The 16,629-nt window shown below is 36.3% G+C and overlaps 1 protein-coding gene across 6 annotated transcripts in view; it reads left to right on the top strand.

Moving 5' to 3' along the window:
- rxrba (retinoid x receptor, beta a) overlaps nucleotides 1-16,169 on the top strand; it is a 35,366-nt gene extending 19,197 nt beyond the window's left edge. For 3 of the 6 annotated variants that reach the window (XM_027031695.2, XM_027031697.2, XM_027031696.2), the window contains 4 exons: nucleotides 6,254-6,295; nucleotides 6,835-6,926; nucleotides 7,191-7,296; nucleotides 11,753-16,169. In XM_027031695.2, coding sequence (XP_026887496.1) covers nucleotides 6,254-6,295; nucleotides 6,835-6,926; nucleotides 7,191-7,296; nucleotides 11,753-11,900 — 388 coding nt within the window. In that variant the 3' untranslated portion in view covers nucleotides 11,901-16,169. Of the gene's footprint in view, nucleotides 1-6,253; nucleotides 6,296-6,834; nucleotides 6,927-7,190; nucleotides 7,297-9,814; nucleotides 10,128-11,752 lie in introns of those variants that run through there. The other 3 variants (XM_027031699.2, XM_027031701.2, XM_027031698.2) reach the window with 2 other exon arrangements.
- The last annotated feature ends 460 nt before the right edge of the window (nucleotides 16,170-16,629 follow it).

Raw genomic sequence — 16,629 nt, forward strand, 5'->3', positions numbered from 1 at the left:
CAACAGTGGAGCATGAGAAAACCCCACAAGGTTGCCAGTTTTTGAAGTACTAGTCCCAGCTAGTCTAGAATCGATTACCATGCCTTGTTTGAAGCTGTTCAGATTGCTCAATTTACCCATTCTAATGTGGATTCACACTGAAACTGATCCACAGAACACTTGCTCACATGATTTTGTGCAGTCCAGTGTCATGTGTCTAATATACAGGGAACTCCAATTGTGAAAGAGCAGCGGTGTCTAATGAAGTGGTCATCATTTTGTGCCATCATTCTATATATATCCAAGACATTTAGTGATAGCTGCAGATATCAGAGATTAGATAAAGTTGTATTTTCAATTCATGTGGGATGCATTGGTCAAAATATTTTACTCAGTTGCATTCATCTATGATCTACATTAGATTTGTAAATAATTCAACACACATTTTGTGCATTTCATTTAACTGCCACTGTTGCCACAACTGGATTGTCAAGTGTGGGGGGCTTACTGAGATCTCTAAATATGACCAAAATTGCTCGTGCTTGTGCTGGAGCTGTATCTGAATCCCGCAAACTAGCAAACCTTTTAGGAATGGTCCCATTTTTTAACTGGTTTGAGAAACCAACAGTTATGTATCTGGAAACGGGGATTTCTTTACTCCACAAACAGAAGTCATAAGAATCGACACATCACGTGACAGAACACACTCTAATATTACAAATTTTGCTTCTTTCTGACAGGGCATGGCTACCTGTCCAGAACAAACATTCAGCTATTTTAGGACCACTGATTATTATTGCTGCTATTTTTGTTTTGATTTTGTTTTTTTTGGTAAATGGCAGTAATTTGGCTAAACATCTTAATTTGGTAACACTAGATACCCTCCAGCAGCTTGCATTACATGTTTGTTGGTTGCAGACCAGCAATATTATTGGGCCAGAACTGAACCAATATTTGTGGCTGAGATCCTTTTGTGAAACCATTCAGGGTTTTGGCACCAGCACCGAAACCATGCCAGTGGAAAAGTGCTATGAGTGGCACCACTTTGATTTAATAAGTAAGACTAAGTAACAGGAAGTACATCAACATAATGAACAGCAGGTTTTCCTGTATGGGATGAAAGGGAGATCCCTCCCCAGTGATGCATGATAAAATTTATGAAAAGTAGCTATATCCTTTTCTTTAAAGATCACATAAAACTGGTGCTCTTTCCAAATGTGCATTATTAAAATAAAGTAAAATGTTGACATCCAGAAACATCCAAGACATTCTGATAGCTACTTTCAAACTACATGAAGTTAGGGGGTTGGGGGGAATAAGAAATGCTTCATGATGAACTAGCTAAGTCATGGTATGCAACAGCAATGTGTGATCCTTGCTGAGGCATTCTTTGAAGAGAATGCTGTAAAGATTTTTGTACTGGCATTATATATTGAAATTTCTTTCGACTACCTACACATGCAGTTGTTGTGACCCTAACATGACACCCTAGCAAGCTCATGATGAACCATATAGTTAGTTAGCTGGTCTCATTACTGTTGCCAGTTCTCAATAATGTTGCCAGTTTGCAATGTCAATACCACAAAAAGTAAAGTGTCTAGTTATTCGAGTATTCACAAAAATCCAGTCTGATGCACAATAGGCATAGGCACAATATCATAGGCACAATATCTAGCTGACATCAAAAATGTCATGTAGCTATAATACATGACATAGTAAGCTAACTAGTCCCACATTTTGCTATTGGCTTGGCAGAATACTGTCCCTACAACAGCTGCTTTCAGGTTCCATCAAATTCAGGGAAATTAGGATCTTTGTTCTCCTTATTACTTTGACTTGGACATGTGGTATGAAATTAATTAAAAGTACCTTAAATCAGAAGATCATACTTAATTTGAAGGTGGCATCAACAAGTTTTTTTTACAATTAATTTGACAATCTGTTTTGTGCATATTTGATTTAGTGTTTTTTTATGTGCGGCCTATATCAGACTGCGAATTTTCAGTGACATCTGATGAAGCATCTCAATTCTTGATTGGTCTTTTGCTAGATACTTTTTCTTTTCCTTAAGTAATAATTTAAATGACGACCTTTCCACTTTAGGAATTATTTTGAAGTAACAGTACTTTTACTTGAATACCCACCACTTCTTTTCCTCTACTGTTATGTCATTTACTTGCATGAATTTGTGTTCCGCACTTATCTTGTTAGCCATGTCATTACATTTCAGAGTATCTAATGTTTGCTAGAAGTCAGCATAGGATGGAGCATGAAACTGCTGCATTTGTTCACAAAATAGCCTATATCCGCATCATTTTTGGCTAGTTGCACAGGCAAGAGACAGGTTAGTAAAGGTTTTATTTCATATCGGTATATGCCCTTGCTTAAAATATTATTGTATGACTAACTATGACTGTCTAGGTGTTTGGAAGGGGGCTATCAAATTACTTCACAAGTATTTACCAGATGCATCCGGAGTAATTGACAGCTGTTCCAACAAGTAATAGCTCTTCCTCTGCTGAAAATGTATACAGCTCACTTGCCTTGAATGGTCAACAACTGAAGGAAGTAGGGCAATTTGCAAAACAATAGGCCTCTTGTGCTCTCTAGCCAGATGAGCTGTAGCACACATGCGTGACACTGACGAAACTGATCCACTCATGGATATTTTTTAGTTCAGAATTTGGACATCATGGCCAGGAAGAGGCTTTCTTTAGCTAAAGTTTATGTGGAGTTGTTTGGGTGCAGTGATGAGCTGGAAACTGAGAATGATGTTTCAGTGGCCTCTAGCATGGAGTTACAAGAAAGAGGAAGCATTTGTGATGGAAACAGTGTTATGCTGGACATTTTGAAGTCATTTTGAAAGAACATTTGTGCATGAGAGAATGCATATTTTTTATTTACAGTATTACAGCATTTACAGTATTATTATAGCAATTTTCCCCAGCATAACATTTTATCTTATTAGCAGTGAAGCTAATAGTTGTAAAGCTAATTTTTAGACTTTTAGCAATGAAGCTAATAAACAGTGAAGCTAATATTTTCTTTTAGTAATTTGTGAAACATTGTTGAGATGTTTTACCAAAAAAGAATTCTTGCATGCTCTCCATATATATTGACTGGTGACATTTTGTGCTATAGGATAGATTTTGAGCACTTTGGAGAGGTCTAGAACACTTAGTGGAAAATACTGTGTATCTCTTGAATTTTTTCATACAAATTTATTCACTATATTTGACAAGACCCCAGTGAATCAGGAAATGTAGAGCATGACTGAAATTGTCTCCAGCATCCACATACACATTATAAAACCCCAAAATAAAAGGCGCTTTTTAAAAAAACATATTCCTCTATATTAGATGAGCTCAAATGGAACCTAAATGATGGGGGAAAAGCCTGGATGTGAACACGTCTTGCCCCAAGTGTCTACTTCAATTTGAATCTTGAATGATCATTGTGTTATATGTACAGAAGTATTGTAGAAGTACAAATTATGTAGGAATGATCGTATAATTGGAGGTGCACACAGTGGTTAAATCTGGAAGTGCACACCAAGGTTAAGGGATTGTTTAAAGAAACAAGCACTTGAACTGGCTGTTTCAGCATGGTGAGAAAGGTACTGCAGTGCTTGTCCTTGTGGTATTTTGACCAAAGCATGTCATAGACATTTCATTAAGACCTGAGTGAACCATGTTAACTTGTGTAAATGCAGTATAATCTGTCCTTTTTAATTAATCCACAGGAGAATGTAATGGTGCATAGATAAGTTTGTAGCTCTATACTTTCTGGCTGTATTTCTCAACCATTATGTCATTTAATTTACATGAGTGAGTGCTAGCTAATATAGTCACTTTTTCGTTTGCACAGTTGGACACAGATGCACTTTGCATCTTTGACTCCATTAGGTGTAATTGTGTAAATTAAATTTTCTACTGAGCTGTTTCTTTTAAAAATAAGGAGAAACAATAAGGAGAAATTTTTGTTGCTTCTAAAATTAAGTATTTGAGGGAGGAAAAGTACTACTATATGGGTTAATTTAAAAATAGTCTCTTCCAAGTCTTGTTGTAACAGAAGAGTTGCCACTTTCAATATTGTTTTTCTTCCATTTCAGTGAGCTACCAGCAAGTAATGTTACTATTAAGTAAGTGTATGAAGAGACGTATCAAACTTTTTAATGAAATATAGCTAAGACTTTTTGTGGTTGGTAGGGACCAGACTGAACACTTGGAGGCTTTGTTTAATTTCAGTATGTGATGGCGTTCTACAGTAATAAAAGAGTTTCATGGATATGTAGATTTACACTTTTTCCACAGATTACAACATAGCTTCATCCAAACCCATATTAGTGAAGTAGTACTAATTTTTGAGACCAGTTTCAAAGCAATAAATTAATGGCCTTTGTCTCATCTCTCAACATCATTTGGAATATGTTTTTCTTTTCTACCATTATTGCATGTTGAACAGTATATTCAAACAGAATACATTTGTCCCTGCACCTTTTCAGTAAGTTCTGTTTGCCAGCTAATGTTAAATGAATAAATAAATGTTTTGCCTGTTTATACATCTATAGCGTAGCAAAGTATTTTAGCTAAGTTTAATATTATCAGTATCAGATAAGTGCAAGTTAATTCTATAAGCAAGTCATGTGTGAGAGTATATTTTCATCTAACTGCATTTCTGACAAATCCACAATACCTCTTTCTACTTTAACCATTAGATGACCCCCTAATACCTATTGAAACTTTTTAATAACCTTAACTGAAATATGTTGAGTTTTGACATGTATTTTAGCAGAATAAAATGCTTGTTTTCATTTAGTAATAAAAATGAATGAACTTTTGCTTGGTTTATATTCAGCTGACTTTAGGATTTGACTTGTGAATAACTTTTAATAGACAGATAAATGTCAGTAGGACTGATACTATAATATCTTTAATATCGATTACATATTTAATGTACTTTTTACAAATAGATTAATAATGTTTATTTGATGTAATCTATAAAGAATATGAAATTATCTACAACTATCGTTTTCCTTATTAGTTTTATTATAGAAAGTTTTAACTGGTCTCACTCACCTGGTATCAGTCTTGCTGTGGACTGTACTATAAGGTCTTGGTCTTGACTTAGACTTGGTGTGTACTAGTTTCAGTCTTGACATAGACACAATTACTACGAAGTCTTGGCCTTGACTCTGACTTGGTGTGTCCCAGACTCTGGTCTAATTGTTTAGACCACAGCAGTACTTCATATTACTTTCTGCTTCTGGCAATGGTACACTGTTGTTTGCTCACATGCTCTCCCTTTATGCATAAATTCATCAACATTGAAAGACACATATATTGAATTATCCTTTCTGATCACTGTGTTAATTCGCTGTTAATTACACAGCAATTACATTGTTATCATGAAGCTATATTTAATCACATTTTTGACTCCATAGTTTTATGCTTGGTAAAAGAATGAATCTTGGAATAACTGGTTGCAGGCTGTTGTTTCACTTCATTTGAAATCTCACTGCTCTTCAGTGTGCTATGATATCATACCCATCTCATATCCATTTCTCTAATTCTTTCCTTTTGTCAATAAAGGAGTCATTCCATTTTTCTGTTTTATTTACGACTGCTTATTCGTAACATTTGAATAGTGTAGTTTATGTAGTTGAATAGTGAATAGTCTAGTGTATGTAGTTGATCTGATTTTATGGTTGTTCATTGCAATTCTGTCCATTGCCAGCATCATTACTACATGCGACTGCTTTCTTTTCAACTTTAATTGGCTCTTTGATGATTATCTTTGTACCTTTGTTCTGATCAGATAAGACTAACCTGCAATGCTTTATTGCTGTTAAACATTTTTTAGCAGTTAAATGTATGAATATCAGCAGTCCTTTCCACTGAGTTCATACTGAAAAAATGTAAAGTTCATTTAAAAAAGAAGAAAAAGTTCTGAGATTTGTAAAATATCTTTTTGTTTAGATTAGTTGTCTTAATTCCCAGCTGGTTCATGTTTAGGAATGTGGCATATTTTTCAGTATTTATCTGTCATCTCTCATTTCAAGCTTTGTTGCTGGTGTATGTGGCTAATGCAAAATCACATCAGGCTGACTCCCTCTGAACAAGAGCCTGTAGCTTGTTACTCCTTGAATAGGCACCTCTGACCCCCCCCCCCCCCCCCAGTGCAGGCGGAGTCAAAACCTTTAAAAGGGGGAAGTATTAACAATGTAATGTCTGTGTATTGACATTGTAATAACACATTGTGATTGAATACACAGGGAGAGTGCGCACAATGCAGAGGTTGGGGCCATTTTTGACAGGTAATGATGCCACACCTAACCAAAAAACTGCAAAACATACACACACACACACACACACACACAGCCTTATTTACTTGTGAGTTTGCAGTTAAAACTGTCTTTGTGGGACATGAAATGTCAGGGGCTTTATTGGTATCTAAAAAGTGTGTTGTCCTTGTGTGCCTGATCATGTAATCAATATACTTGGCACTGCACCTTGACAGAAGTGCTGGGTTTTCTTTTGTGACCTTTGTGTCTTTTTTCACCTTTTCCAAAGACAGCCTAACAATCTGCATACTTTGTGTAGAAGCCTTCTGATTCAGGATTTGTATTGTTCCAGTGCATGTTCACTAAACTATAATTAGGGGGAATAATTATTTGCCCTGTTCTGAACATGTATGTTCTGTGGTGCCATTATTAAGATGAATATAAATGTAGATGTAAAGTTTAAAGTATTATTTCCTCTCACCCTTTCCTCTCACCCTTCTTTATATTTCATATTTCACAATTTTTTTCTTTCTGTCTTTATCCCTTTCTTTCATTTTCTGTTGGTGATGCAGGGTGCTGACTGAACTAGTGAGTAAGATGAGGGATATGCAGATGGATAAGACTGAATTGGGCTGTCTGAGAGCCATTATCCTATTCAACCCAGGTACTTCAACTCATCATATATATGTGTATTCAGAGCTGGATTTGATTTGAATTATCTTCTTATTCTGTTCAAAATGTAAAGACTTGCCAAATGATGGTTTCATGAACAATTTACATAAAATATGAATATTGTGTTTGTTATATGAGTGGCTTTATGTCAATGTGTTACAATACTAAATAAATAAGTTGGGGGTTAGGGGTTTTTTGGGCGGGGGGCGAGGGGGTGGTACAGTTACTATAATTCACTTGTATTTGTGATTCACAGATGCAAAAGGTTTGTCAAACCCCAGTGAAGTGGAATTACTAAGGGAGAAAGTCTATGCATCGCTGGAGGCTTATTGTAAACAAAGATATCCTGACCAGCAGGGCAGGTACAGAATGCATGCAATGTGATAAATGTCATTCTGTCAGTTTATAATGCTTCTGGAAAAACTTGCCCATAGTGATTTTATTTTCTGTTTTGTGAAGCAAGGTAATATTGGTACTGAAGGCAAGTGTCCATGGGTATTTATTGTAGCTGTGGTGAGCTGAGGTGACATCATGTATGTAAGCCTTGATTGACTCATTTCAGTACCAATGGCTTAAATGGCATCATGCTGTTAGACTTACTGGACAGATGTCTTTAATATTAGAACAGATTACAAAAGTCTTAGTTTTATTTTAAATTGAATTCTGTATTCTTAGGAACTATATTCAGCCATTGCAACAACAGGCTGAGGCAGCATTTTTGTTCTTTTGTACACTTTATATATGTAGCACATATATAGTAAAGAGCTGCAAAGGGATGAAATTGTGACCCCATTCTCATGTGCCTCCTGTAGCAAAATTGCATAATTTTATGAATTATTGAAAAGGGGCAATACCCTAAAATATAGGGAAGATAGGTCAACTAAGTACCAAAGGCTTATTAACTTTATATCAGTCTCTTAAATTATTTCACATCTTGTGCAATGACCGAATACCATTGCTTCAAATATATTTGCCACGACATCCAACATTCATCCATGTTGAATAAATGGGAAGTTTATTGATCAATGAATAAACAAATTATTGACGTTGTGAAACGGGTGCTATAGACTACTATGACAGACTTGGCTTAGGCGTACAGAATACCTAATGAGTGACACTTATCTCCTCTGCCCCCTTTTCTCATTTAAAGAAAATAAATCAAATAATAAACCACCAACAAAGACTAGAACTAGGATCAGAGGGAAGAACTTTTGCACAAGCCAGATAACTGTTTAGCTAGGTTGCTAACTAAGACTAGCCTATCCGAAAAAGTTAACAGAACTAGCGGTGAGCATCACATACCGGAGGGTTGCCTACAAGGGGAGGAGATTCCTGTTCCTATTATTGTATCAAATAACAAGGGGAGAAATATTAACCTGAATAGGATTATTTCTAGGAAATGCAAATCGTTATTGACACCCTGAGATAGCTGAGATACATCAGTTTCCAGGGACAATTGTCAGTTTGACCAGTCTGTCCTACAAGAGGGATCACTGAAGTTTAGGTGTGGTTATGGTAGACTGGAAATACACCTGATCCTGAATATTCCAGTGTGCTGTCAATGACCCCACAACCAAAGGTTGTCCTGAATCGACAAGCCTAAGCTTCACCAAGAGTGTAGAGCTGAGATGTATGGTTCTTTGACTTTGGAAGTATCCTAGACGTAGTTTGTAGAAATCCATGGTTGGCTAATTAGTACTAATTACTCTTGGCCAAACAGGATTAATTCTAACTTTACCAACAATGCAAAACAAAAATTTGACTATCCTGACAGAATAGTGGAAAACAAATTAAATGGTTTAAGATAGACTAACACACTAGATACAAGACGAACATAAAATAAGACACTATGCTATATACTTAATTATTCTTGCGAGAGGTTCTGACTTCTTTTCTGGATCCAACTTTCCTCACGTTTAACCACCTAAAAACCCCTTCTTCTGACTCTCCTGAGAATTGATGTTTATATCCCTTACTCAGGGAGGGGGATAGATTGTTCTCAGGTTCACTCATGCATATTTATGCCTTTGGTCTCATCTCTGGCTTTGGCAGGTAAAAATAAAGAGTTTTAACTAAAAAAAATAAGAAAGAAGGGAATAAAACAAATATGTAGTTATATTTGGTTATGAGAAATATGTCTTTTAAACTATATAAGGTAGGGTCAGTTACCTTAATTTACCTCAGCCTTTTGTTCCTGATATTTAGATGTAGAGTGCAGATGTTCTGATAAGTAATATAGAGCACACAGTTATATGTAAGAAAGCAACTACATTTTCCAAGAAACACACAACTTGAAAACAGTTGATTACTGTGAGTGATAGGAGCATAGAAGAGAGAAATGGAGAAAGGTAGAAAGCATGATTACTGAAATAATCTTCCTCTATCTATCTATACTTGAGATGAGGAGATATACACTAAGTAATACATGTATGAAGGTTAATATGCAAACACTAGAATAGTAGTGTGTTTGTGTGTGTGTGTGTGTGTGTGTGTGTGTGTGTGTGTGTTTGTGTATATATAGTGTTTGTGTTGGTATATAGTTATCTGGTTAAGGTGCTTGACTAGTACTCAGAAGATTGACAAATTGCCACTGTTGGGTCCTCTGAGCAAGGCCCTTAACCCTCAGTTTCTCAAGTTGTATTTAAGTTGTAAGTTCTGTGGATAAAAGCATCAGCTAATTGCCATAAATAAATGTAGATAGATAGATGGCCTACATCAAATAACTTGATGTCATTTTAATGCATAGTATCATCTACCTACCAGTATTTCTATTTCAACTGCTTAGCTAACGATCTTGGATAAGAACCCCTGTTAAGAAGAGGATCCAATGACATTTGGGAGAAAAACATGTAGGATTTTATGCATTTTTATGTGTTGCAGGGTGAGGTTCATTTCATTGAGGCTCATAACGCATGTCCACTGCACCTCCCTGGCTGATAACAAGCATCTGTCACATTTCCATTTAAAACAATGGACTTGCTATTCGAAAAGCCCATAAGGTCTTACTAGGGAACTGAATAGGATTTCTCTGATGAGGCCTGATTGTCCATGCACTCTAGTAGTAGACCTGTCTGCAAATGTGTTTATTTAAAGTAAAACAACTAATGTTTAAACAGAAACAAAAATAATAACAGTATTGCCACCAAAATGTACATGTCCATTTTACTGTAGTAAAATGTATCTGCATACAAAATTTCAGCTTTCTTGGTGTTTTCATGTGTTTTTTATATAAAAGGAGCGAACTTCAAACTGCCATAGCTGAGGCAGCACTTGAACCAGGGCAGGAGCAGGCCACATTCAGGAGTTTAGATTATAATCACTGAGATTTTGTTCACTTCATATCAAAAGAGGTGCCAAAAGTATTGAGAAATTGAGTAAATGGCGAGCAGGAAAAAAAAGTGCTGTAACTAGCAAATCTAATACTCTTAAGCTACACTGCCTGGCCAAAAAAAGGTCTCACACACTAATATTTTGTTGGACCGCCTTTAGCTTTGTTTAGGGCACGCATTCGCTGTGGCATCGTTTCCACAAGCTTCTGCAATGTCACATTTATTTCTGTCCAGAGTTACCCAAGATCTTGTATTGATGATGGGAGATTTAGACCATTGCGCAAAGTCTTCTCCAGCACATCCCAAATATTCTCAATGGGATTCAGGTCTGGACTCTGTGGTGGCCAATCCATGTGTAAAAATGATGTCTCATGCTCCCTGAACCACACTTTCACAATTTGAGCCCAATGAATCCTGGCATTGTCATCTTGGAATATGCCCGTGCCATCAGGGAGGAAAAAAATCCATTGATGGAATAATCTGGTTGTTCAATATATTCAGGTAGTCAGCTGACCTCATTCTTTGGGCACATAATGTTGCTGAACCTGGATCTGACCAACTGCAACAACCCCATAACATAGCACTGCCCCCACAGGCTTGTGCGGTCGGCACTAGGCATGATGGGTTTTTACTTTAGCCACCTCTCTTCTTACCGTGATGCACCCATCACTCTGGAACAGGGTAAATCTGGACTCAAACCACATGACCTTCTTCCATTGCTCCAGAGTCCAATCTTTATGCTCCCTAGCAAGTTGAAGCCGTTCTTGCCGGTTAGCCTCACTGACAAGTGTTTTTTTTTTTTTTAAGATACACAGCTGTTTAGTCCTAATCCCTTGAGTTCCCTTTGCAATGTGCGTGCTTTCAGTATTATACATATCCCTGAGTTCTACTGTTGTTTTTCTACGATTTGATTTCACCACGTTTAAGCGATCACCAATCACGATCATTCAAGATTTTTTTCTGACCACATTCCTTCCTCGAAGATGATGTTTCCGCACTGTCCTTCCACTTTTAATAGTGTGTTGGACAGTTCTTAACCCGATTTTAGTAGTTTCAGCAATCTCCTTAGATTTTTTCTCTGCTTGATGCATGCCAATAATTTGACCCTTCTGAAACAGATTAACGTCTTTTCCACGACCACAGGATGTGTCTTTTGACATGGTTGTTTAACAAATGAGAAGCTACTCACTGCATCAGTTAGGGTTAAAAAACTTGTTGCCAGCTGAAACATAATAACCCATGCAGTAATTATCCAATGGGAGGCTCTTACCTATTTGCTTAGTTAAATCCAGGTGGTGAACTTTTTTTTTTGGCCAGGCAGTATATTTAACTTAATAAAATACTGCCTAAAAATGTCTTAAATGTAACTATTAAAATGGTGGAAGACAATAACATTGTAATAACCTGTATCATTTATCATGGGTGTGGCAATATTAGTATCAGCTTGAATATTTCATATTGCCTAATGTTTATTTCTTATGTTTATTAGGTTTGCCAAACTGCTCCTCCGGTTGCCAGCCCTGCGCTCTATTGGCTTAAAGTGCCTGGAGCACCTGTTCTTCTTCAAGCTGATTGGTGATACTCCAATCGACACCTTCCTTATGGAGATGCTGGAGGCTCCCCATCAGCTGACCTAAGATGGTCTGCTCGTGACCCATTTGGTTTGCACCAGGGTTTACCGGCTCCCTGGACATTGGGGATTCACTGTGTCTGCTAATTAAATCTCCTGCTCATGCCCTCCTTTACTCTGTCACCCCTTTTAACTCCCCACTTTCTCATATGCCGGTACATCCCCAAATAAACTTTAAGCAGTCAGAAAATGAAGGAAATAAAAACCTTACACATTTTCCAGTGATTTTACACAAGGGGATTATGAAATTTATCCTAATGTAGGCTTTAGTTGTAATCTTAATCTTTAAATTTTAGTTCCCCTATATTCAGCATCTTTTTTTCCTTTGTTAATCATACAGATGGGAAATGTCCATCACTTCAGTTAAAACAACTAATTGGCTGAATTCACAGCATGAAATTTCACCAAATGATCTTATTTACACCCCTATGGCCCTGCCTCTTTGCATTCTATCGGTTGCACTATGACTGTAGATTTTAGCTAATGTGTTATATTGTAGCTTCAGTTCATAATTATTAAGTATTTTGCTCATGAAATGAGTCCAATCTGTAGTTGCATCAATGAAATTCAGGGTGTCCTCTGCCGGCTCCATATTAAATGCTGTAGTCAGGGTTTTTTTTAATAAATTTATGTGGAATCATTTTATCCCATTGGACATGCATTTTTGCTCACGTCCAGGGGAGGGCCTAAAGGCACAGATTTTTTAAATTTTATTTTTGAAGAGCTTTTTTTTGGGGGGGGGGGAGGTTGTGTGTGATTTATTCATAATAAATTGAGCTTTGTTCAGTAGGTCTGCATACCTTCATAGTTACATAATTCTCCATTTATCAGCAAAGTGGTCCAGTGCTTAGAAACCTGTCAAGTTCTTAAAACAGAACTTTCAGTGCCAGACCCACATTTTGACCCCAGAGAAGTGATCTTTGTAGTGTGTGTGTGTGTGTCTGTGTCTGTGTCTGTGTCTGTGTCTGTGTGTGTGTGTGTGTGTCTCTGCGCGCACGTGTTTGCGTACATTTATGTATGTAAATCCAACCACTTTTTTCATGTGCCAGGTGTAATAGGCTTCTCTTTCCACTCACTAAAAAATTAGAGCTGAACAACTTGTACTGTCAGTGCTGACCAAGTATTGACCATGTGTTCAGCATGAAGAAGAGAACTGTAGTGTATGTTGGATAGGTCCTGGTTTAGATATTTGAAATTTTAGCTTTTACATTCCATCGATATCAATGCCTGTGTTCTTCACTCAGTCAAACAAAACTTCTCTGTTGTTCACCTTTTAAAAATTATGATTAAGCAGTGAATTATTTCAAGGATGCTTGGTGAAATTTGATAGGAATAATTTTTCCTTAGTTACTTAAAAAAAAAAAAAAAAAAGATGAATCGAACCAGCATCCATTGCTATCTATGCATCTGTTAGTACAGAGGCTGAATGCATGCAAGCAACCAGACCATCTGGCACCATTTTTATGCACACTAACCATAAATATATGTGGAAGAGAGCAGACATCCATTCACATATCCTAGCTATGAAAAAAATGGAAGTGTATAAAGATATTGCCCATTTTCCAAGCTATTTAATTTTTCATTGTAGTAGTGTAAAACTAAATGTACCAGGTGCTTTCTCTCCTTAATCCATTACATTTGAGAGCACAGGCCTATACCAGCTAGTTTTTAAGTCTGTGCTTTTTGGTGCTAAACGTTATGATGGGTAGATATTTTGTCAACACCAATGCAAACACCAGGGCATGACATAGACTCATTCACTGGTTAATATGCAAACACACATTTAGAAGAGCAAAATTCATAATGCTCTGGTCTAGAATTTCATCGTCCATTATATTTTAGTCCATAATTCAGGTCTTGTAGCTGGTGTATAATAGATTTCTGTTTTGATTTGTGAGCATATAAAATGTGTTCATCATAAAGCACATCATGAATGTATTCAGAAATTGAACAAGCGGTAGTTCATCAGCAACTTCTAAGGTAATCTGTCATTTTTCAAAATGGGTTTTATTAGTCACAATTTTTAATTCTTTATTTTGCGGCTTTTGATGAATGTCCTATTTCTTTGAGTTGTCCATCTGGGTTCCAGAAGTTTATAATGCATCATCATTTCATGTCTGATGAATGCAGATATTTCACTTTATATTGTCAGTGTTAGGACTGTCCTCTTCCACCTATATGATACTATAATGCTTGCGTTCTCTTTACTAATTCTTATATTAGGGAGGGTCTGTAATGCAGTACAAGGTCACTCCATAATAGTTTAATGGACACTTTTCTATCTAAGTGGGCATGCACTTTTTGAATTTGTGCACTGTATTCCACCTGAAAAAGTGGTTGGTTGTTTTGTAATTGGGGCAACACTACAGTTTATTAAGTCTGTGAAGCATGATTCCAGAATCTCAGCATTTTTGTTCAACAGAGCGGAAGGGAAAGACAAAAATGCACACACGAGTTTTGACTAAGAAGAGCTGTTTAACTGCGCTAAAACCTTTTGTTAAATTTAGTGCAATGGGCTTCATTTGTTGTTACTTGGTTGTAATTTACTGTAATTGGTCCTTGCTATTGAAGACACCACCAACTTGCATGTGCCCATGGCTGGCTTTAGGTGTTTTTTGGGTTCTACTTTTTTTATTTTTACAAAGTAAACAGTTCTATTCAATGCAGAAAAAAAAAACTGATCAAAGTTAAGACTCCACTGGTGCTTTCTGCCATGCCTCTGCTGCATTTTATTTTTTCTTGTGGAAAGTTCTTGTCTGAGTGTTTGAAACTGTATACTCTGAAATATGTAGTGTAAATATGCAGTTTCTCACCTAGAAAAAAAAGATGCCTGTCCTTTACAATGCACGAGTCTGTTTATGTTGTTGAAACAGCAGTAGTTGAGGACTAAACTTGAATAAAGCTGCATCTGGATACACATATATAAGATGTAAACATGGAAGCAAAAATATTTTGAGCCCTAAAATATAAGGCTTAAATTGTCCCCTTGAACAGTCATACTGGGCTGCATTACATGAAGAGTAGAAGCTTAACAACTAGGAGAATAATATCCTGCCTAAACATGAAATGCAATTGAAGAGAATTCAATGAATTCAATGACACCCACTAAAACAAAATGAGAAATCTACAGTTTCAAACAAACAAAAAGCTTCTCTGTGTTGCCTGACCCTCCTTTACATCTTTATGTCTTATGTATTGGTGTATTAAAGTGCAAAGATTATAACTTAATATCTTTTCCCGCTTTAATTTAAATGTTTTATATTTTCTTTGCGTTTTTTAAATTACTCTCGCAGTTTTGGAAATGACTGTACTTAAAGTGATCTACCTGACCACGCTTTCTTTTGTTCCATGTCTAAGTAAATGTAGAGTTGGTTTTGTATGCTCTTTTTCTTTGACCATGTCTCCCTCACCGTCATCAATTACAATTTAATTCCCAAGTTTTAAAGAACTTTGAATTTGAATTTCTTTCTTTCTAATGATTTTGGTTTTACTAAATTATAAGCCAGGTCTGCTGGCATTACAATGGAACATTAAATCTGGTATTGATAAACCACTTTTCAGAAGACAATACCTTGTGCATGTTCTTTATGTTTCTATGTCAGATGTGGCTTTTCCTTGTAATTTATTTATTTGTATTTCAATACACAGTCTATTTTCTGAGTGTGTCTTTTGTTATGTTGATTTGAAATGCCTCAAGCAAAAAAACAAACAAAAAAAGTGTCAATTAACTAATTTCAAGTTGCAAAAGAACATGACCTATATAGAGAGAAATCTGATTTCATAATATCTTGATCATAAAAGCTCTAACTAATCTGGGGTCCTTCGATTTAAATCCAGTAGGACCCTTGGGCCTTGGTTGGCAGTTGCAGTGTACTGATTAGTGCACTGGAAGGGTACCCTTTAAGACTGTTATGTGCTAAATAACTGACCAGTGTGATATCTTGTGGAATAGTGAATGGTCTCTCTGAATTAGTTAACCAACTGGTGGAATGAAAGTTTAATTTTATTGTTAATCCTTTGACAAGATCAGATCAGAGCAATATTTATATTGCTGTTGCTCCTTGATCACTCTCCTTTTGGGAAGGAAACAAGACATCAAATGTGACTACTACAGTTTGGTAATGTCCATCCCCTGCCTTTAAATGGACAGTGATTTTTTTTTTTCCTGTCATGATGTGAGCCAAATAAATAGATCAAGTTTTTAAATAGGTTAAGCTTTGTATTTTATTATTTGTTATGGTCAGTGCATGGTAATGCATTAAAACTATATAAAACACACTGGCTAGTATACTTTTATAAATAGTTGTACTAACCAGCATACTGTAGCTCACAGTATTACTGACAACTAGTTACACTTAAATCATTCAGCATGACCAGTTAAAGATAACAGCAAATCGATAGCATTAAGCAGCTCAAGGGCAAGTGTGAGAATTTTCAGAAGTCAGAAGAGAGGTGTGCCAGTGCACTTGTATGCCTTAGGCTGAAGGCTTTTAAAATACCTTTGTACCTTTTAAAATAATATTTACATTTTGTATGTTTTGCCACAATCTGTTAAGTGGGGGAGGGTTAGAGAAATCCCTAAAGATCAGTGCTGCAGCTTAGCCTCAGTAAGTTAGGCAACTTATTTATTTTTTATTTATTATTGTGTCGTCTTTTATTGTACTTTACAACAGGACACTACGAATTCAGAGACGTATTACAAATAAAATAAAGCGTAGAAAAAGGCGTCTGAAATG

The sequence above is a fragment of the Electrophorus electricus genome, chromosome 8 (genome assembly GCF_013358815.1).
Source record: "Electrophorus electricus isolate fEleEle1 chromosome 8, fEleEle1.pri, whole genome shotgun sequence".
Lineage (NCBI taxonomy): Eukaryota > Metazoa > Chordata > Actinopteri > Gymnotiformes > Gymnotidae > Electrophorus > Electrophorus electricus.